Source organism: Channa argus, chromosome 1, assembly GCF_033026475.1.
Source record: "Channa argus isolate prfri chromosome 1, Channa argus male v1.0, whole genome shotgun sequence".
Lineage (NCBI taxonomy): Eukaryota > Metazoa > Chordata > Actinopteri > Anabantiformes > Channidae > Channa > Channa argus.
Genome location: NC_090197.1, coordinates 49765926 through 49789659, shown reverse-complemented (window position 1 = coordinate 49789659; position 23734 = coordinate 49765926). Strand labels below are relative to the sequence as shown.

At 41.6% G+C, this 23734-nt stretch overlaps 1 protein-coding gene across 4 annotated transcripts in view; it reads left to right on the top strand.

Moving 5' to 3' along the window:
• ttc7a (tetratricopeptide repeat domain 7A) overlaps positions 1-23734 on the top strand; it is a 48446-nt gene that overhangs the window by 4383 nt on the left and 20329 nt on the right. For 3 of the 4 annotated variants that reach the window (XM_067473856.1, XM_067473850.1, XM_067473831.1), the window contains exons 4-16: positions 106-274; positions 3862-3992; positions 4860-4984; positions 5782-5860; positions 6054-6223; positions 8608-8671; positions 8868-9005; positions 11168-11251; positions 12946-13050; positions 15912-16029; positions 16892-16949; positions 17298-17370; positions 17483-17643. In XM_067473856.1, coding sequence (XP_067329957.1) covers positions 106-274; positions 3862-3992; positions 4860-4984; positions 5782-5860; positions 6054-6223; positions 8608-8671; positions 8868-9005; positions 11168-11251; positions 12946-13050; positions 15912-16029; positions 16892-16949; positions 17298-17370; positions 17483-17643 — 1475 coding nt within the window. The remainder of the gene's footprint in view (positions 1-105; positions 275-3861; positions 3993-4859; positions 4985-5781; positions 5861-6053; positions 6224-8607; positions 8672-8867; positions 9006-11167; positions 11252-12945; positions 13051-15911; positions 16030-16891; positions 16950-17297; positions 17371-17482; positions 17644-23734) is intronic. The other variant, XM_067473842.1, reaches the window with a different exon arrangement.

The window sequence follows — 23734 nt, the reverse complement described above, 5'->3', positions numbered from 1 at the left end:
ATTTACTAAATAAAGGAAGCACCGAGCTCAGAACAGGAAGCTTTTTACACAAATCTCTTCCTCTGCATTACATTAATTTACTGCAAACTGTTTCTTGTCCTGCAGCCCAGGTACTTGAATGAGGCCTTGTTACTGATGGCCAAAGTCCACTATGTTCAGGGACACTATCGGGACGCCCAGGGAATGTGTGCCAGGGTGGGACTGGAGGAGCTGACACAGGATGACCAACCTACCTATCACCTACGACTGCTGGCTGAGGCGTTTGTGATTAAAGGTACAGAACCTGAGGCCTTTCTGGACTTAAAGCACAACCCTTGTTTATTAAAACTTGGGCTATATTTTTATTGTTTTCTCAACATATTATTCGATTGCATCTGAATTTATGTTTAGTTTTAGATATTTCATGGACAGTGATAAAAGCTCTCAAGGACCATTTTGTGGCGTGATAAATAATCAGCTAATCACTGAGAATATTTCAAACTTTCTAGTTCTTCCTTCTAGTTCTAGTCATTTTCTAGTTGCCCTTTGCATTTTCAGCGCAGTCAAGCAACTGATGCATGAAGCGTCCAGAGGTTTCAGTTTCAGTTTCCGACGACAGTCAGTTCTTTGAGTCGCACAATCTGTTCGACACGTGTACCAGTCTCTCTAAAAAAAAAAGATCACTGACTGGTTTGTATTTACTGGTGTAGGCTGCCTCTGATCTTTTCAGAGTTTGGTTTGGCCGTGATGATCGCTGGACGTACTGCTGACGTTACCCTCGTTCCTCTCGCTCGCCACCTCTTACCCGAGGAATGAGGGTTTGTTGGGGGTTTCTCTGATTACTATGGCACAGATGTGTCCACATTTTCTCCCTGACACATAAGCTTAACTACTCCACTCGATAAGATGCACTTTACCTCTCTCATGGCTTTCGTTTTTATTTCATGATTTGATTTCTTTTTAAGCAAACACTGTTACATTATCAAATTTTTTTAGATTAATATCGTACATTATTCATTGCATTACATTATCTCATTTTCTATTATTATTCAAAAATGTTTCTCAAACTAAAGTTTACATATGGATGGATGAACACCTGCTGCCTAGTGTATCTACTGTAGTTATCCATGCACAGATCTTCATTGCAAGGATATTTTAGATATCCTGCCCTAGAATAACATTTTTTATTTTTAAAAATGTTATTGATTGCACACTGTATGTTTACATCCTTTCTTCTTACGTTTTGTGTTGCCATCAGGAAAATATCGTGATCTCCACAGTTGCTGTGGTTAATACAGCATCACGCAAAAATATGTTTTCATGGTGATGCAAAAACAAAATGTTGCTGCACACTGTTTTGAATGTATTAAATGCAAATGCACTACGCGGATATCTCTTTTTGTTTTTACAAGATCAAAAATGATACCAATGACAGCCAAAAGCTATGAAAACTATTCCTGTTGCATTAAAAATTAAGTAATAAATGATGTCGAATGAATCATTTCATTTATGTGTTTTCAGCACAAATAGAGCACAATCAGTTTTAAATGGTCAAAACTGAATCATCAATCAATCAGGAGGCAAAAGATGCTGTTTTTGATTTGTTTCAACTTAAAGCATGTGGGGCAACATTTTATTTTGAAAATATGATGATCGCATGTTTTGGAATGAAGAAATAGTTTCCCAAGTGCAGCCTTGTGTCTGGCTAATATATTTTTTTATAGTTTCGGGACAACAATAGAGGTCTATGTAGCTTTGCTGCAGGCTGACAAGTGACCAAAGGTGAACAGGTTTTTAGAAAATGAATGAAGTTATCCTTTCATTTAACAACTTAAGTGAGCTGTGAGCATTCAATTTGAAGACTTCAGGTTAGAGCAATATCTGTTTATAATCTCTAATAATATAAATTAGACAGTTTAAGTTCAATTAACTCAAAAATTTCAAATCTACATATTTCAACTAGTTAAAAATATTATCTGCATTAGAATGAATGTAGTTAATTCATGTGGTTGCGTAACAATTTAGATACATAAAAACAGTAGAAGCTGCAGGCTGTGACTTACGGTGTGTGGGTCCGACACATACATATCTATAGAGTGTATAAATAGCCTGGGTATGATCTGTTGAATTGAGTGAGAATCAAAACTATTCATAGAGCTGTGACTCTATCAGTGTTCTACATTGATGATAAAGCTATTTACAGTTCTAATGTAAAAAATAGCATGTACTTCATCAAACAGTACGTCAGCTGCAGCTGTGTGTTTGCTGTAAATGGGGTTTCAGACTGTAGTGCTGTGCAGTTTACATTTTCAGTAGATTCCCGACCTGTTAGCCTACGCAAGCAGAGGCAGCTCTCAAAAACTGGCATGTTTCCTTGAGTAACACCAAAAGCGAGACGTATCAGCTCCGCTAAATGCTTCACCTTGATGATCCCATTCTTGATCCCTTAGCAAGAAGTTATTAAAGCCTTAAAATCACACTGACCTTTTATGGGGTTTGAAAGTGGAACTCGAAGGTGATGAAATCCAGTCTGTGGAGATGAATATAATAAGGCTGGAAAACATCAGCTTGATTTGACAGTTGGGTCAGTATTCCCTTCGTGTATTTGTTTTAGTCCTAACCTCATCTTGTAGATGACACTGATGGTGTAAAAGAGGAAATTTTTAAAACTGATGATCTTTTTGTTTTCTCTCCTGGACATTCCTCGGAGCGTAATAATGTTTAGTGGGATAAGTTCAGAGCAAATGTCTTTTTTTGGTTCTTATTTACCACAGCTGGTCTCTCTCCTGGCAGATTTTTGTGCAGATGCTGTTTTTAAAACTCTGTGATCGTGAGTCATACTTCGAGAAAACATTTGCTGTTACTCACAGTCACGCATGCACACAAGCTGTCAAGTCCAAAAATGCATTTTGGTTACAGCAGATTATTTCATTTTAAATGTCTTTTTCCAGCTAGGTACTTAGTATGGTTGTCTATTTTGACACATTGAACACCAAGATAATTATAGGGTCAAAGGTCACCCTCACAGAACTTTACACAGTCTACAGAGCACTGGAGAATCTTGTTATACAAGTCATCATCGTGTCATTATGTTCCCCATTTCCTGATAATTGGACATGACCTCAGGCTCATCCAGCCAAACAGCATTTTATTACAATAACTGTCAGATTTAGATTTCCTACATGATGACTCTGAACCTACATGAGAAAACAGACTGGATCCTGTGGGGACAACGTAGCTCATTCCCATGCTTTCTTGTGTATGCACTGTGGGAATGAAGTCAGATGCGAATATTTGACTCGTGAAGTCTTGTCTATCGGCAGCTGCGTGCTTGTTGGATCAGGCCTGGCAACTTGCCTGAGGCTGCTGTCCGTCCCAGGCCTCCTGTGGTCTAGAAAAGTTCCTGCTTCATCTGTTTATATTTGTCCCAATAAGTCCAGGACCAGACATCAGAGCCAGCATCTGAACCTTTACTGCCCACTGCCTGTATCCATGCATCAGCAGCACATTTTGGGGATGTTTCCCCTTTACATTAAAAAAACACAAATGACAGACTTTCATACGATGCTTGTGCAGATTACTCTGAACTGTAAATCAATTGCTTCCAGTTTATTTTTAATATTACTCATATGTACTTTATTAGTACTGGAGATCACCTTTTGATCCAGACACATGCTGATCACTCAGCTTCATTGTGTGTATCATTGCCTTTATCCAATAGGCGTTTTTTAATTGTAGAAAGCTGCAATGTGTCTCCTTAATTACGGTCACCATTAACTGTTTCCTATGCTGAACCATCCACCACAACATCAACGCCACCTTATGGACTACGCCCCATTAGAATCAATCATGATGTTGATTGGTGTCTCCTTTGTGTATCAGGTCTGTCTCTCGACCACCAGACAGTCTCTGCAGTGTCTCGGGTTCGTCTATCAGAGAGGGAGGAGGAGAGTTTGTCCTGTTACCTCAGGGGCTGTGACGCTGCTCTGTCCTACCTGCAAGAGCTTGATAAGGTGAATGTTTGTACATGCATGGTATGTGTGCATGTTTTTGTATGCGTTCATGTCGTTGCACGAACACCTAAAATGAAAATGTATCGCGTGTGTGCAGGAATGAAACACAATTTATTGTCAGAGGAATAAAGCAAATAAGTGCATTTAAAGTATTTGTGGTTACTTGAGAATTTCTATTTTATGCTACTTAAATTTCTTTATTATTCTATACCATCTAATACCATGTAATACCACACATTTGCCTCTAAAAAAATTCTTTTAATAAACCTTGTAAAGCAACAGATAAGGGAATAGTAAAGTGTATTGTATTGGATCTGGATGATACAATACAATACACTTCATTATTCGTTTGCACTGAAATTTGTTCTGTGACATGTGCAGAACAGAGCAACAAGGTTGATTTATTTCACCAACAATCAGGATGACAACAAGATATTTTGTAAGAAAATAATCTGCTTACTTTTACTTACAATATTCAGTACAATATTTATTGTGGTACTTATGTGAGATTTTTTTTTAGACCAATTCTTGCATTTTTACTTCTTTTTTTTTTTTTTTTTTTTTTTTTTTTTTTTTTTTTTTTACATTTTGTGTTTGTGTTCTTCTACCAACTTTCCACATGCACGAAAGACGGTAAGACCTTTGGAGGATCCAGATACATACCCTCAGAAATCAGGCAGGAATGTAGTCAGGAGGTAGAGGGAGAGAAATAGTTCTTGCAGTCAGCTGACTTTTTATTTAGGTTTGGAGACAGACAGGAAGCTGCATTGTACCTCATATTGAAACTTCCTTTATTTTTCGGTTTTAGATACACATCAGACGTTTTAAATACAATGAATATAGAAGGAGTTGTGCATGTATTTCCAGATAGTAACAACACCTCATGCCAAGACAGCCAAAAGCAGTCCACTCCCTCCACCTGTGGACATCGACCTGGGCTACTTCCTGCAGGCTGCTTTACAGAGTGCTTACCTTTGTCTACTGCAGAGAGGGTGAGTCTACCAACCGTACGTTTATGCAAAGCACGCCCAGGCCCACAATAAACTCTTATTTTGCTCTGCAACTTATTTGTCCGTTATATTAAACATGTTTTCTTAAGTCATTTTAAAGAATTCAAATTAAATCACCACTTAGCTTCAGTGTCCAATTATACGCACATCATTATTAAATGGAAGTAGAACAGTAGTACAAGTCAGCTAATAATGAACAGTTGCCAAAATGTTGGCCTCACATTGTCACACACAGTGTAAGTCGTTGTTTGTCCAACTGACTGGGCTGGATATGCAGAGTGTTTATTTTCTCCAGTCTTTGCTGAATCACCAGGAACCGTGAGCTTTGTCCTCTAGTCTTGTTTTAAAAAGTGAGGAGGGGAAAGAAGCTTTCAAAAGCTCCATTTGACCTCAGAGCAAACGCATTTCCATTCCTGACCAGCAGGTGTCAGTTTTGCTCTTTGACTTGTTGGACAATTGACAGAATGTTGCATGACCACTCTTTTTTTTTTTCCAGCTTTTTAACTAGTGCAAACTGCTGCAGTCTAACAAACATTTGATGGTTATATTTTGCAGCTGCAGTCAGTGGAGAAGTTATTGTTTAAATGCCAGGTTGTGACCTAAGGTATAAGAAGCAGTGTGCACACAGACCAGTGCAACAGTGTGATATTATAACATATCTAGTGCTTTTTTTATTCGCATTATTTCATGTGTTTGTCTTCTGTGTGTTATGGATTTATTGCACATTCATAACTAATACATCTCACTGCATATTATCTGTGTGTGTGTGTGTATATCAGTCATCTTGCACAAGGTGCCCACCAGCTGCGTCGGGTGCTAAGGGTGGTGGAGTCACGAGGATCTCAAGGCATCAGAAAGGTGAGGTGTTCAGTGAACAGTCAGTATATCAGTACCCTCTGTTCCTTTAATCTACTACTGTAACTTTTATCCAGTGTTTATTCAGCATTTAAAAGATGTTTACATTTAACCAGGTGCCTGAGGTAACATTTGTGCAGTAAAAATCCTACTACATTCAGCAAAACGTTAATTGAAGCACTGTTTTGGTTCCTAGGCTGCCGCGAGGAAACTTGCAGAGGTGCTACTGAGTTCAGTGAGTGAGGACAGCTACTGGCCCCCACTGGGCCCCCCACCCTCAGCCTGGCTCCACAGAGAGGGTGCCGCCGCCTCCAAAGACGCCGTCTACCCAACTATTAAGCCTCCGCAGCGCTACAGCACTGACTGGTTTGTTTTATCTACATTTTTAAGCTGTGTTGTGTCTGTATTTCTCTACACACTATCTGTACCACTATCTGGATGCAAAGGGAAATTGTTTAACCCAAAGAAGCATTTAGGAGGGTTAATGCCTCCTCTGATTGGGGTTTGTTACTCCCCTCTATCAACTAACTATTGTGAACAAAGCTGTTATGTCTGTAGGTGTCAGGTTTTACTTTTTTACCACCCTTTCACTCCAGAATTTGGAACTCGCTGCCAAACGTCTTTGTTTTAGTGCTTCTTGAAACATTTTGCAGCAATTTCAGACTATGATTCATCATCAGGGTGGTTCTAAGCCACGTCTCTACAAAGCAAAATAAAACCTTTTAAATGGAAAGGAAATTGGTATTATGCAACAGAGGGAGCAGCAGGGGGCTTCTATAGGCTTACGGTTTACACCGGGTGATCACAGGTGAGGAATCTCACAGTACAACCAAATGATTCCAAATAACATCCTTCTTTTATCAGTGTGTACTAATACTCAAACTACAGCATACAAATATGTAAAACAACATAGGAATTCTTACACTATTACACTATATGTTACTATAAATGCAGCCTACCAATGAATAAGCAGAGGGCACTTTATCATTATTCATCAAAGCCATAATAATGTAGCCAACTGCTCAATTACCACCACCACTTGTCCTGTTTGGATTTTAACCACAGTTTGCCAGAGCCCTTACAAGTTATTAGGAAACAAAACCATAACAGAGACGTATATATGTGTTTTTTGGACCTCGGTATATGGATAAGATGGTTCGCTAAGACATTCACCAAAAGCTTTCACAAAGTGTAATACTGTGCACAATAAATAACGCAAGGGTGTAGGAAAAGATAAGCATGGAGACAATACAGGGCTGTTGCTAGACATTAGCTGAGCTGCACTTTTAAATTTATGATCAGTTTAAATGTCTTGTCTACTTTAAACGTAGTTAATAATATGTTCAGTATAGGGGGGAGTGTGTGTCTGAAGGTCCTGGAATGAGAGCCAGAACCTCAAAGACTTGTCCGTTCTAGGTTTCCATGGCCATGGTTCTTTGATGGACACGGTGGATTGTCCCTATTGGGTTGGAAGCGATGGCCTTGCTGTGAGGAGTTTCCCTGTTCCTCCCACAGTCCAAAGACATTCATGTTAGGTTAACTGAATCTGTATTGCCTGTAGTTGTCTGTCTATGCAGGTGTCTCTGTGTTAGCCCTGAGACAGACTGGCCTTTTGCCCTATGACAGCTGGGATAGGCTCCCAGCCCCCCCCCCCCCTTCCCGTGAGCCTAAAGAGGATGAGCGGTTACAGATAATTGATAGATGGGTTAGAAGTGAGCAGCTGCCTCAAGCGAAGGACGAGCTCTGGCTCTTGTTAACAAGTGAGAATCACATGGAGCTCCTTCACCCTGGACGGAGTAAAAGGATGCAGCTAACGTGCTTTAGGCACCTGATCCTTCTACTGGACCCTGACGTAGATTAAAAAACCCGCTACAGAGATAATGCATCCCATCCGGTCTTTGCTCAACCTGTTACCTCAACACTACCATGGAAGTATCACAAATGTAAGAGATGTACATATTACAACAGGACAGATACAGCACAACATAATCTAACACAGTAATAACATAGCATCAAAACATTACAACATTATAACTAGCATAACATGCTATGAATTGACAGTATTCACAAGACAAGAACATCCTTTGCACAATCCACAGCAGCACATTAAATTGTATCACCATTTTGTTGCTGCGTTTCTGTGTTTCCCTCTTTGCAGGGATCCTGCGATCGTTGCTCAAGCCCTGCGAGCCATTCTTAGTCACCGCCACATGACTAATCCTGCCCACACTATCATAGGATCTAAATCCATGTCTGAGATTAGAAGGAGAGGAGAGTTTACTCTTAGGAATGGCTGCTTGAGTATTGTTCGTGGCTTTTGTCATCAGGTAGCTCTTCTTAAAAAAAGCCACAAAGGTGTCTGGGAAATGTGTCCTTAAATAGGACACGGAGACAACCAGAGATGGAGGAGAAGCATAAAAAGTGATGAATAAGAGAGATGGGTGAAGTAGTGGTGGGTGAAATGAAGCAGCCTGTGTGTGTGTGTGTGTGTGTGTGTGTGTGTGTGTGTGTGTGTGTGTGTGTGTGTGTGTGTGTGTGTGTGTGTTGACATCTGAGAGATTGCTGTGCAGTGATACACCCAGTGTGGTCCGTGTTATATTACAACTGCACGGGTGAGACAGAAACTGGACACTCACAATAATCTGGCTACCGTCTTCCTCAGAATGTGATGTGTGTGTGTGTCCGTGTGGGTGTGTGAGCAATAGACTTCCTGTTCATTCAACAATTTCCTGTTTTTTGTCTCCCGGTAGTTGCTTCTGCCCTCAGGACGTGGTGGAAGAGGCTGTGTTGCTGCTGCTCGTCACAGAGTCCATGGTGAGACACACCACACACACACACACACACAGACACACAGGGGACACACATGCACCATTCTCAGCCTTTTTGCTTCCTAATGTTTCCGCATATTTTTTAGGAGAGACCCCCCAGTCCAACCGGCTTTTCCTTCCTTAGTCTTGAACTTTTTCTTCTTCTTTGGGCTCGTTGTCATTCAGTGTCTATGTTTCTCCAGGCCAGTAATGAGGCAGTGATCAGTCGTCTGCCCGACCAGGCCGAGGCTCGTCAGGCCAGCCTGCAGGATGCTACCTCTGTCTATGACCTTCTTAGCATTGGCATGGCCAGGAGGGGGCAGTATGCCATGCTGTCTGAGGTGGGCTCACCACACACACACACACACACACACACACACACACACACACACAAAGCTCTATGCTGGAGGTCTGATGATAAGAGAGCAAAAGAGTGAGAAATGAGATGTGTTGGTAAAAGCTTTGCCTTTGCCAGACTTTTTAATGAATGTCCTTATCACTTTGAGCGAGGGGATTATGTGAGTTTTTCTCTCACCGTCTCTTCGTCTTTCTTCATCTCCCAGCATCCCCCTCACTGCCTTTTCTTCCTCCTTTTTTGACTTCAAAATCTCCACATTAATCTCCTACTTTCTCACTTCTTTCAAGCTCCCCAACTAATGCAGCCACTACCTACTGTAGATGTGGGAAGTTGGAGGGCTCGATTGAAATTAGGTTTGTCCACCTGTCTGACTGATTCATAGATAGAATCAGTCATCTTGTAAGTAGGACCACACACACTGGTAGTTCCACCTACACCAGTGGATCAGTTTGGTGCTACATGAAACATTCATTAAATATTCGATGTCAGCTACTTTGTGCCATCCGTGTCTGAGGTGATGTGTAATATTTGCTTTGATTGATTATATCCTTTCTGTTGCATTAATCAGTTTATGTTGGCGGCAAACCCAGGTTCCAATGTCAGAATTTCAATTCATAAAAGCAAAGACATGTCTCTGCATTATTATGCCGTTTTGAAAATGGTTTGCATCTTTGCAACTCAAAAATACACAGGAAATATTGAAGAGTTTTAGGGAAATAATTTAAAATGATTGCAATATTGTCAATGTACAAAAAGTACAAGTAGCAATGCTGCATAATTTGATGATCACAGTAGGAAACATACAAATGTAAAGGTTATAATTAATTATAGCTTCTTGGGGGTTTTCTTCACAGTATGTCATGGCTTCCTATTTTTCAATTCAATTCAACTTTATTTATATAGCGCCAATTAACAACAAAGTCATCTCAAGGCACTTTACAGAATAAAGTCCAGACTACACAAGTATGTAGAAGCAACCCAACAAATCCCCCTAGAGCAAGCCCTGGGCAACAGTGGAGAGGAAAAACTCCCTTTAATGGGAGAAACCTCCAGCAGAATCAGGCTCAGGGTGGGCGGCCATCTGCCTTGACCGGTTGGGGTGAGTGGAAAGTGGAGAGAGAAAAGAAAAGAGGCACAAAAGCAACAACAAAACAACAACAAAAAGCAACAACAAAACAACAAAAAAGCAACAACAAAGCATCTAAGACACTTTAAATGAGCAAAGCCACTTCAAAAGCTCTTATTAGTAGAAGACTTGTCCACTGCTGTAAACCAAAACGTTGAGCTGAAAGATGATAAAATATCATCTGGAGCTACATGAAACTGCTTCTGTAGTGTGATTCTCTGTGACTTAATCACAGCTTGCATATTACTGATTGTTTTTGTTTTTTTTTCAAGTAGATTAGTGCTCGAGTCTGTTTACCCAGTTATTTTTAACCCGCAAGTATTTTTGCATCTCACTTTGGCTTGGTTTGACCTTAACCCTCTAAACAGGGGTCACATTAGGATCTGTAAAGGGCGGGTGCCTGGTTTAGCAGAGTTAACTAACGACAGCAGCTTTAATGTGTGCTGCAAGTGAAGCCCATGCCAGCTTCTTGTTGCATCATCCCAGACAGAAGTTCTGGTTTAAGTAGGATCTCTGTACAGCATGACACCTCTGTCTGCATGTTAAATGGTCAGCAGCCTTTCTAATAAGTGCGCATTATTTAATCAGAGTAGCACGAAGACCTTTGTCCTAGTTTAGCTCACTTCTTCGAGGCTGACAACATCTCACTGAGCTGCGCTCCACGCTCTCCTCTGCTCGTCCACACACACATCAATCACATCATTATGTACTGAAGCAGCACAGAGTGGGTGGCGAGTGCTGATTGACAGTCAAGAAGAATGTAGCCAAGGAGAAGAAAAAAAACGAGTGAATAAATTCAATGCACCTGACCTCCGTGTTCCAGACTTAAAATTTGGTTTCTTAATGATGCAGCACGAATGCAACTTGAAAACAAATTTTTGATGTGCTTTAGATTTCTTTCTGTTTTTTTTTCTCTATTTTCTACCTCTCTGATCAACCCTCACACATACTTGTGACTTGTACCTGCTCACGTAACTAAAGTATGTATTTGTGTGCCTGCACGTGTGTTTCTTCTCCAGTGTCTAGAACGAGCCATGAAGTTTTCGTTCAATGAGTTTCACCTCTGGCACCAGCTGGGCCTGTCACTCATGGCTGCTGGCAAGGTGAGCTCATTTCTCTTTATATACAGTAGCAGCAACTCACCCACAAGGAGTGAAGACGTGCATCTTCTGCCATGTGTTTGTCTGGTACAATGGGGTTTTCTTACTAAGCCTAATGTATAGACATGCAGCAAATGGTATTCACCCTAAAGAACTCCACTCTGCTGCATTTTACTCCGTGTAGAAAATTCAGACATTGTTAAGTCACAATTTGAAACATCGGAAAATACTATTCAATACATTTGCTGCTAAACAAACTATACAATCTTTAAATAAAAGTTCTTGGAAAGAGCTCCAACCCTCTCTAACTTAATTTGTGTCTCTCTGACTGACTGAGAATGTGTGTTTGCGAGTGTGTATGCCCACGTGTGTGACCGAAAAATTGATCTGGGTTGCAGGATAAAGTGACAGTGCAGATCAATAGAGGGCTCTAGAAATAGGCTGGTCCCTAGAAGGAGAAGGGGCCGCCTCAGTGTCGTCACATCCGCTTCTATTTAGGACCAGTGTGTGTGTATGTGTGTGTGTGTGTGTGTGTGTGTGTGTGTGTGTGCACACGTGTGCATGTGCATGTGGTCCATTAATGATTGACCTACATGTATTGAGTGACTGTGTGTCTAAATGGGTCTTTTAGGGCTGTGTAAGGACAGTGGATGTGTGTTTGATACACTCGCTTAAAAGGGAACCGTGTCATCTGAGGCTGCATGACAACTGGCTGCTGTGTCACATTTACAGTGCATCCAGAAAGTTATTGCCAGCGCCTTGTTACGTTACAGCCTCATTCCAAAATGGATCAAATTCATCATTTTCCTCAAAATTCTACAAACAATACCCCATAACGACAACGGGAATGAAGTTTGTGTATGATCCTTGGAGATTTATTAAAAATAACACAAAAAAATCACATGTACATAAGTACTCAGTAAAAGGAACATCACAGCCCACCTGAAGGACTCTCAGACCATGAGAAACAAAATTCTCTGGTCTGATGAAACAAAGATTGAACTTGACGTGTCTGGAGGAAACCAGGCACCGCTCACCGCCTGGCCGATACCATCCCTACAGTAAAGCATGGTGGTGGCAGCATCAGGCTGTGGGGAGGTTTTTCAGCGGCACGAACAAGGAGACTAGTCAGGATGGAGGGAAAGATGAATGCAGCGATGTACAGAGACATCCTTGATGAAAACCTGTTCCAGAGCGCTCTGGACCTCAGACTGGGGCGACGGTTCATCTTTCAGCAGGACAATGACACTAAGCACACAGCCAAGATAACAAAGGAGTAGCTACAGGACAACTCTGTGAATGTCCTTGAGTCAACCGATTGAACCCGATTGAACATCTCTGAACAGATCTGAAATGGCTGTGCTTGAGAGGTACTGCATAGAAAAACTGCCCAAAAATTCCAAGCTTTTAGCATCATACGCAAAAAGACTTGAGGCTGTAATTGGTGCTACAGGTGCTTCAACAAGCTGTGAATACTTATGTACATACTGTACATTTGTTTTAAATATTTTAAGACAAACAAAATCTTTCACATTGTCATTATGGGGCATTGCTTGTAGAACTCTGAGGAAAATAATGAATTGGATCTATTTTGGGGCTGTAACATAGCAAGATGTGGAAAACGTTAAGCTCTGGGAAGGATTTCTGGATGCACTGTATCATGATCTGCCACTGACATTTGAATGTGTGTCTTGCAGGGTGTTGGTGCTGTGTCTGTGTTTAAAGAGTGTGCCAGGATGAGACCTGAGGACCCGTCATTGCCCCTGTTTGCTGCTAAAATATGCATTGGTCAACTGCACTGGGTGAATACACACACAACTTTGACATAAATGCATACAATAAAAATTATTCACACGCCTGCCGGTGAGGGTCAGTACTTGGGAGCCTGATTTAAACATATATAAGAATATAAGAACCCCTTTTCTGTGTGAGAGGGTATATCCCAAATAGAGCCCCACACTCCCTGTGTCTCTGATAATAATAACGTCTTTGCCATATGTTTTTTTTTTTTTACTGCATTCCCCAGAAATACATATTGCTTGTTGAGACTGGATTTTCTGTGGACGACTTTCTGTAGGTGGAGCTGTCCGCCCTGTCTGTACCACTATGATGTGGCTTTTGCTGCTATTAAGAGAGAGGAGCTATCGTAGCCACTGATCAGTGGTTCACAAGGCAGAGGACAGAGAACAAACACTTCAATCTTTTTATCAACCTGAATATAATTCAAATGAAGCATCTAAAATTGCACGACTAAGTGTTTGCTCACAATTCACATAGAGGGGTATCTCACAAAAAAAGAAATGTTTGTACATAGTACAAAAATAATGTTTTAGGCTTTTTCGCAGTCATTCAAAAATGACAACAAACCTACTTTTTTGACTCTTGCAATCAGTCGTGATCAGTCAGTGCAGAGCCGTGAGATGATTACCAGCAGAGTACAACAAATTATACTTCACACTTTTCTCTAAAATATTTGCTCAATTTAGCCATTTGGTGATCTCCTGACTTTGCTTCTTAACGCCCACATTAGGTTGACACTCTGAAAGAAATAGCTCTGTTCGATGGATTACTTTGAAATTTGGTGCACACAGTCGAACCCTCCCCAGGGGGATTTCCAGTCATTTTAATGAGCTACTTCGCTTTTTGTCAGAATTATACTGTAATCGTATACTTTCTATCTGATCAGACAATCCCGTCATTGGTGTGTTAACAATATCAGCAACGTCAACCTTTCAAGCATTAGCATTTTGAGCATGTTAACATGACATTCAGCACCAGTCTGTGCCAAGACAGTGACTAACATAACTTACTCTCGTTTGCTGTGAAATACTCAGTTGCAGTATTTCACTTTTAGGGTGGTTCTAATGAAAGTCGATGAGAGAAAATTACTTATCAGTTCGAATGCACACACCTTCATTAAATGCACGTTTGGTGTAGGTATCGTGTATTAGGAGTGACAGGCAAAAAAGGTTGGAGACTTTTAGTTTCACTTTAGTCGCTGTCCACAGAATATGAACAGAAATATTTGTAGGGTTTGAATTTACAGGATTACAGGCATAGTAGCAAGGATCCATTCTCCATCTGGAACTGACATACATTACAAATCCCCATGCGAACACGGTGCATGGACAATGGCTTCTGTAATCCATGCATGCTCATTTTCATTTAGTTTACTCTGCTCCCTCTGGTAGAGCTAACAAGTATGAGATGATAAGCTGCAAGGTGAAGTTGCATCATAGAGTTCTGCAGTGCACTGGCTGTGGGTGGGTGGGTGGGGGGGGGTTTAGACTGCTTGTTTGCTGCGAGTGATGGGTGTGTGCATGTTTGGGAATGCAGTGTGGCACATGAGAAAGTCCTCACGCAGCCTCATTGTGTTGCTAATGTATTGGGATTGACCCTGGGGGTCACTGCTGGACCAGCTAGGATGGTCGTGCTATTCGCGAGCTGGGCAGGAGGCGGAAAGTCACATCAACAGAGGGGAAAGAAAGGGGTCAGCGATTAGAAAAGAGGTACTAACGGGCGAATGGAGAGAGCACATCTGTCAGTGGCTGGAGATCATGGCAGCGACACTAAGGAGCTTAAAGCCTTAATCACAATGGGACACTATGGCCATAGTGCAGTGGGGCATTACATAAATGGGCCACAATTATCCACCATCAGCTCCGTGAACATTCTGGACTGTTATCCAGCCAGCAACATGTTTTTATTCCTTATTGCATTGTCACAGTAGCCCACAGGCCAGATCAAAACATCATTTATTTCTTCATGTTTTTTCCAGGTTTGCATTGTGCTGCTACATACGAAGCAGTAACAGTCCTTAGAGCAACACGAGAGCCCCCTCCACACTGACGACATCCCCACAAACTGTACAATTGGTGATCTGAAAGAAAAGCTGCTTTGCTAAATTCCTGAAGAGCAGTTTTTGTCAATTTTCACCCAACAACAGCCACATGTTCTTCTTTCACATCCTTCAAGGGATAAAAAAAACAACCCCAAATAATCCTCCTAAGATGTGCACGGACCAGCTGCGTGTTTAAATGTCTATTGTGTGCAAGCTTTGAACTCACAAGGACTTGATTCAGAGGAAGAGGCAGAGACGAAGAGAAGGAGGACAGGGAGATGGGAGGAAGGGTGTCAGAGCAGTTGGCTTGCTTGTTGCACTGGCGTGCCGTCAAAGGCATTACCCCCCCTGTGCCCACCTACCCACCTGCCATACCTCACACAGAGTGACACTTTTGTCATTCTCTCAGAGCAACCGGGCTCAGCTGAGGCACACACCACCTGCAGTCTACTGCTGTGTGTGTGTGTGTGTGTGTGTGTGTGTGTGTGTGTGTGTGTGTGTGTGTGTGTGTGTGTGTGTGTGTGTGTCCTTCAGCAAACTCTGCATCGCCCTTCAGCTGAATCTACTTGGACTAAACACACACCAGGCTCAGCCATCAATACTCCATTCTCTACTGCAAATCAGTCAGGCTTTTAGTGCTACACAGGCTTTTCATAAACTCAGTACTTCACAATAATAGATGTGTCCCGTATTATCTAGCTTTATAATCTAGCTGGGTTTCTCTGTGACTTCAACTGGCAAACATCTCATATATATATATATATATATATATATATAACAAACTATCCCGCAGATACTAAATGACTGTATGTGTGTGTCCAGTTTGAGGAGGCTGAGGCTTTGTCCCAGAGTGTGGTGTCTATGGGGGAGGAAGCTGGAGAATTTCTACCCAGGGCCTACCTGGCTTTGGGACTCAGCTGCAGCCTACAGGCCTCTGAAGGTATGGATAAACTCTACACTACCAAACGGACCAATCTACTGTGACTGTCGTCACCAGAGTATTGACAACGTGAATCATTTATTCAAATGTATAAAAGGGCCTGTGTTTACATTTTCCTGACAAGCAACTTCTTTTTAACCAAGCAAGCAACAATGATGCTGATGTTGGAAGTGAAGGCAGAAGGCCACAAAATCTCCTGAGAGGCGTGAAGGAGGTTTTGTTTTTTGTATATACAAAGCGTTTGACTTAAATCCAGAGGCCATGGTTGAAGTTGTGTCTTTAAGGAATAGTTTGACAGTTTGGTTAAGATGAAGATTAACTGTGTTGCAGAAAGTCAGATGAACAGACACACACATGTCATGTCTGTGTTAAATATGAAGCTACAGCAACAGGTTTGCTTTGCATAGAATTAAGGCAGTAGGGGAACAGCAATCCATTGGACTAGCGTGGTTTGCATGAAAAGAATCTGCCTTCCAAATGTCACCAATGAACATGGTATTTCTCTGTAAAGTGTAAAGTGTTGCCTAACATCAAGTGGGTGTGCTGCACTGTGTCTTGGCTGGGTGTGGTGACTTCCTGGAGTGGTATCACTGTGATGTTTCCAGGAAAGTCCCGAACATTTTCCCCATTAAGCAAGAACTCATTGTTTTGATTCTTTCAATAAAAAAAGACTAATATCTAAATTGTCGATTAGTGAGCCAGAGATAATTGGATCGTAAGTGTCTTTATGGAAAAGCAATTACCTATTTCGATCTTTAAGTATGAGGACATTTTGGACCACGACTATCCCGTTTTATACAACACAAACTATTTACTGTTAAAATATAAAAAAACTAAAATAAATCCGTTTTACTCTTTGCAGCTACTCTGAGAGCAGATCGGAATAAGTCCAACAAAAAAGCACTGCAAGCTCTTCACAAGTAGGTTCCAGTTCTTCTAGCCTTTGCAGCATTGGGTGTCTCTGTTGGTCAGTTGTTTTTATTTGCAGTATATGTAGTGTCTTAGTTTTAGCCGTGCAACCACTGGATGACCCAAAACCTCCAACCTGTAAACAGTATAAGCATCAGCATGTTACCATTAAGGTAAAATCTATACTTTAACTAGGAACAACTCAAGTTCTGGAGTTGCTTGACCTTTGTTACATACTGTAGTTTTATCTTTAGTTCTGCAACAAATGCATGACACTAACATCTATTGTTTTAGAATGTGTGACGTGAGGTTTTAAAAAATATTTAAGCTCTGCTGACTACTATGTCCCTCCTCCACAGGGCTCATTCATTAGACCCCCAGGATGCTAATATTGCTATGTACCTGGCTCTGCAGCTGGCACTTGTACGCCAGGTATAAGCAAATGAATGGAAACTTTAATATACGCTGCAGGAATCAACAACAGATATTACACATTGGAAAACCCCATATAAGTTGTAGCTTAAAGTGGGTACATGTCTGGCAGGTGTCTGGAGCCATGGAGCCCTTGCAGGCAGCTTTATCTCTCTGTAGTGACGACTTACACTCCCTCCACCTGCTGACCCTGCTGTTGAGTGCCCAGAAACACCATCGTCATGCCCTGGACACCCTGAATCTGGCCCTTAGCCAGCACCCCGACAACTTCAAGTAAAACTACACCACTACACCCAACTTACACATGCAACATGAAATGTTGGTGAAAGCATTGGAGAGCTGGGGGAAAAGCCATTCGACTTTCGCTGTTTGAGTTGCTGAGTTTTCTAGATTTTGAAATAAATGTGTATAAGAAGTGTGTGTGTGTGTGTGTGTGTGTGTGTGTGTGTGTGTGTATAGGATTAGGTCCAGTAAGTGGTGCAGCAAGGCCTTGTACTAACTTCAGTTCTCTCTGTAGGGATAGGGTGTCTCAGCTCCACTGTGTTAGAGGCCAAATACACACACACACGTAATGCCTTATTTAGACGTGCCAGAGGCCTGCATTGCGGTACCCATGCCCCCTTTAACACTGTAGCTTTGATCTCGGAGCTAGCGCAAAACTGAGAGAACCTGTGACACCTTGCATCCTAAGCAGGTGAAAACATACAAATGAAGACACTCTTATCGTGTTTGGGAAGGAAGGGCTCCTTGAAAGGACAAATTTACGGTGAGGGATTTCGTTACCCGTCGATCAGGGGTCAGTGTCTCGAGCCATACGTTCCCTATGTCACCTTTGTGCCATGACCTACAGGAATACTAAAAGCATCTTCATTAGCTGTGGACGAAGCTCTATTTTATCGGAGACAAACAACCTCAACTAAGCAGGCCAGTTATTTCACACTAACCATAATATGGAAGCATGTTGCATCGTCTTTCTGATGTGTTTTCTCTTTTATTACAAAGCCTAGTAAGGTATTTCAAAATGCGACCATTTGGGGTCAGTGTTGACCTCCATGGTCCCAGCACAAACAGTTGGGTACATCCGTGTATCAGTTAGGAGGGAAAAAAGAGAGGAAATGCAGAAAAACAAGAAAATTGATGAAACAATGAAGGGAAGGAGGGATGTGAGAGCCTGGCAGGAAGAAGAAAACACGGAGACAGAGTGGGTGGATGCAGGGAAGATGATGGTTTTATAATTACACAAGCTTTACTGATCAGTACTGTATGTACAATTTGGATGAAATCTTTTCTCTCTGTCTACAATCACGCACTTAGACACACACACACACACACACACACACACACACACACACACACACACACACACACCTCCTCTGTAGAGACACTTGACTGCTTTGACCCATTTCAGAGCTCTTTTCTGGGCTCAGCCAATCACATCTCTCTCTGCGCCAGGAATCCCCATCGCCTCGGTAACCATGAGGTCATATGGGTAGAGCAGACAGCATCAGTTGTTGTTCCCAAACTGTTGATATGGAGCGGGAGAGAGAGAGACACTGAGTCAGAGAGGAAGAAAAAGAGAGGGATACAAATGGATACCTATTATTAGTTTGCTGAATGAAAAAGCTGAATATAAAATGAACTCTTCATATTCATATATACAACATCTAAAATGTCGTGTATGAAAACAATAATTTTAAAAACGTCTGCATGCCAGTAAGACAAACATGAACTCAGCCAATTGAGAGCTGGGAGGAGACATAGACACTAGAACTGCATGGGCCTGAAATATCCGCGCTAACCTGACCTTGCCAAACAGCTATGTTCACACCTCTCTGTCTAAAAATGAAGGAGTAGAGTAGTTTTGAGTGTGACATTGCAACTCGAGTCGAGTCTAGTGCCACAGTATGTTTGGCTATGATAATTGGGTAACTAATTATACTGGAAACATATATTACAGATCCTCTCAAGTCAATTATAACAATATGGTTGTGAACAATTACTTAAAGCTATAGTACACTATGTACCTTTGCATGATGTTGAGTAGGAAATACATTGTAAAACATTGTTTATAGATGCTGTTGATGCTTCCTGTGAAGTCAGACTCGCAACAGTGCAGAGAGTCGCTTCTAAAGGTTTTGCGAGTGAGGCTTGCACCTCACGTTTTCACCTGAAGCATCGTGGCAGTGGCAAAGCATAGCAGATGGTAGAAGAGCATAGTGGAGTGGAGTTGTGTGGCGAGGGAGGGCTGAGAGGAGCAGGGGTTTGCTGAGTCTCATGTTTGCACCAGCCGGAATTGCATCTGCCTAGCTCTCCTTCGGCGTCCTCCGTCACTGCTACACTCTGCTACACGCTGCTACGCTCTGCTACACGCTGCCCAGAGCTTACAGTTTTAGTCTGTCAGTACGGTTTAGGAGTCTGGTTTACAGGAGCCTTTGAATGCACTGTTTACGTGGAGTTTTAGAACTTTTCTCTATTAAAAATTTAAGTGAAAAGATGCGTTCTGTAGTGTTAATTTGCAAACCTCTGATAATCCTTCTATATAGCCGCAGCAGGCAGCGTAAAATATGATCAAGTTACTTCACAATAAAGTTACTACATATTCGCAAAAACAACAACCTGTCCTACAAAATTGGTAGTTTATCTCTAGCTTTTTTTTATATGACCTATTGAACTTATGATTCTAACTAGGAAGGCACAGCTTTTGGTACCAGGAAACAATATGGCAGATTATGTTGCGTACAATGGATCCAAAAGCGCAGCCAGTTTTGGACAATTTCTTTGCTCTGAACACTCCAAAATGCAGATAGTTTGGATAGCAAGAGGCCTGGTTAGGGCAGGGTTAAGCACTAAATGAAGATGATTAGGGTTAGAAACTGGGGTGAGATAAAAGTTCTTCAGAATCTTCATGAATGATCATAACCATCTTTTTAAAATTGGTTAACAAGTAAGTGTACAGCTTGTTGGCTTGATGCAGAGTAGTGTCTTAGCGTAAAGCATAAAATATTTTTCAAGAAGATGCAAGTAAATGTGTTGCAAATGAGCCAAGAAACATCTGGTAATTGCTGCATATACAGTATGTCGTAATTAATTCACTGTTTCCGTTGCTCTTTGTCACTTTCTGCTTGTAAAAATCAGACTTGAAATTATTAAAAAACTAGCTGATGGAAACCCACCTGCAGAGAGATGGGAAAAAAACAACAACAACAAGCTCATTGAATATCACTTGCTTTAGATGTGTGAGCGAGCATCAGACATCAAAGCTTGGCTCGTGCCTGGCGCTGGGCATTCCACTACAGTGTGTGTCTGTCTGTGTGTGTGTGTGTGTGTGTGTGTGTGTGTGTGTGTGTGTGTGTGTGTGTGTGTGTAGTGGTGGTGAGGGGATGTTAGAGCATGTGTGCAAAAGGTTGTAATCTTGCGCATGCATGTTTGTGTGTCATTGTGCATGTGTGCATGAACGTGTGTGATTCTTGTTAGCCACGGCCTCTTTGCACCACAGCAAACTGTCAGCTCGCTGTAGCATACTGAATTCATCCTTCCTCCGTTTCTCCCACATCCTCTTCCCGGTCTTCTGTCGCTCCTTCTTCATCTCTTTCGATCTGTCCTTCTTCCTCGCCCTCTTTTTCTCTCCTTTGCTCTCATCTTTTTCATCTCTCTCTCTTTCATTTCTCTGTGTTCTTTGAAATTTTAAACAGCCAGTAAACCGGCATGCATTTCAATGTGAAATGGGATTCTGCTACAGATTGAGAAAGCCGAGGCTTGATATGGTGTGTGTGTGTGTGTGTGTGTCTATGTGTGCGCGTGCGTGTGTGTGCGTGTGTGAAAAAGAGAATGACTAATATTAGCATTTGAGTCTTGTCTTGAAAAGCTGCTATCTTTTTTCCTAATGGTTGATATCATATACAAGAGAGAGAGGTTTCTCGGCAAAACATCTCATTACATCAGCTATTGTACAAAACGACATCAAAAATGTTTTTTCCTGTTGGCTAACAAATGTCAATGCATGAAAACTTAACCTATAGAACTTCTCCATACATGCTTTGTGTCATTGTCTGTCCACAATCTGAGACATTATCATTGTACACATGTATCATCCAGATGTCCTATATTCTACACAAAGACTCAATTTGAGACGATGGGCCCTAGTAACAGAGCATAATTCTGTTTCTCTGCTACATTTAGCTGAAACCAGACTGAAGCCATTATGGTGGGAAGACTTCAGAACATATATGAAATCTAAAAAATGTAAAAAACTATAAAGGATTATATGGAAATATAGTAATCGTTGACCTGCCCAGGTTGTACCCTGTCTCTTGTCCAGTGACAGCTGTAATAGGCTTCAGCCCAACATGACCCTGAACCCGATAAGATATATATATATATATGTATGTGTGTATATATATATATATATATATATATATATATATATATATATATATATATATCCATTTGTCTAACAGGTTTTTGCATGACAAGCAACAGTAATGTTTGTGTTCATCTGTATGAGCTGCATGTCAACTCACTGTGTATGCTCTCATACTCAAAGTAAGCAAATATGTGATCTCTCTCTCTCTCTCTCTCTCTCTCTCTCTATATATATATATATATATATATATATATATATATATATATATAAATATATACATATATATATATATATATATATATGTGTGTGTGTGTGTATGTGTGTGTGTGTGTATATACATATATATACATCTTTTGTATTGGCAGTGAAGACCTACGATTTAGAGAGAAGTTAGACTTAGGTTAGGATGATTAGGAGCTAGTCATGTAGTGGTTAGGCAAAACTTCAGAGAATACATTTTATGCCCCCTGAAGTGATGGAATCTCAACTGTGTGTGTGCCTGTGGGTCTGGATGCACTTGTGTGCTTGTAGAGAATACACACACTGATCTGTGGGAGTGCAGAATGAGTAATACTGGAGATGTACTACTTTTTTCAAGGGAAAATTATTGGTTATTTTTATATGGAGTTACGCTGGCACCCACCACTTCTACCTGGCCACCACTGATTATTTATGCGGAGCCGCTTGCCACCATTCACCCTCATACTCTACACTTCTACACTCGTGTAGTTTGGTTTGCTGTAATCTAGATCAAATCTATCTTTTCTGGTGCTGCTGTAAAAGAGAAACACTAGTATGTGATCAGGGGGTGAAAACAAGATGGAAAGTACTCTGTCCTTATAGAACCGAGTTTAGTTTAGTTAAACTAAGTCAGTGTGGGGTTTCCCAAATGGTGACCTGCAGATAACATTCAGCCTGTGAAACGTTTCTTTATGCCCCTTGAACAAATCTATGTCAAGTGTTGGCAGTACAGACCTTTGTTCATGGGGCCCCGTCAGGCACAGCCTGAAGAAATAGCAAGTAGCCATCACCCTGTGGACCCAATACCTTCAGGGAGAGGAGTCAAGTTTGGTATGATGTAAGCTGGTCAGCAGGCAAGTTAGGTAGTCTAGGCGTGCTGATCGCAGGTTTCACAAGCTAGTTCTAGAATTGCGGAACCTCACCTCCCTGTTGGGGATGTAGCCCGAGTTGGCGCAAGACACTTCATCCAGTTGGGCTTATCACTAAACATGGCACCGGCTGTGGAACCAAACTCGTAGAGGGGAATTGGATTCTTCCTTTCTGGAGTTGCCCAGAATAATAGGTATCAGGTGAGTGTGGGAATACACACACATCCCTGGCTAAGTGCTGCTGCGTTGGAGTTCTCCCTGTGGGATGAGAGGGTCGCCTCTATGCAACTAGAAGTTGCTGAGGGGATGGCTCTAGCTGGCTAGAGCTCTAGATGGCTCTAATTGGGAGGAACAGCCTGTCGGATTCGACTTTTGTGCTAGTCAGGGGTTGGCCATAACAAAGGGTTGTTCACAGGTTTACTTGGTACCAGAACACTTTAAGTCATAGGTCAGTCAATGACTTTGTGGTCATATCATCAGATTTGGAGCCGTATGTCTTGGACACTCGGGTAAAGAGAGGAGCAGAGCTGTCAACAAGCCGTTGGTGAGTTAGATTAGGTGATGGGGAGAATGCTGGAAAGACCTAGTAAACCCAAATGTATGGTAGGGGTGTACTGAGAATGCCTGGTTAAGGCCCTTGTGCATTGGATCTTTGTCTCTGACCTTCGGAAGAATTTCTCCTGCATCCGGGGGGAGGCTGAAGACATGTAATCTGAGTGGACCACGTTTGAAGCCATTGCAGAAGTGGCCACTCTGAGATTGTGTTCAGGAGGTTGGTGCTTGTTGTGGCAGCACGTCGCCGGTGGACTGTAAATAATTCAAATATTATGACGATTCACGGTTAGTTTTAATGGTTCATCACGCTGTATAAGAAACAACTGTACATTGAACA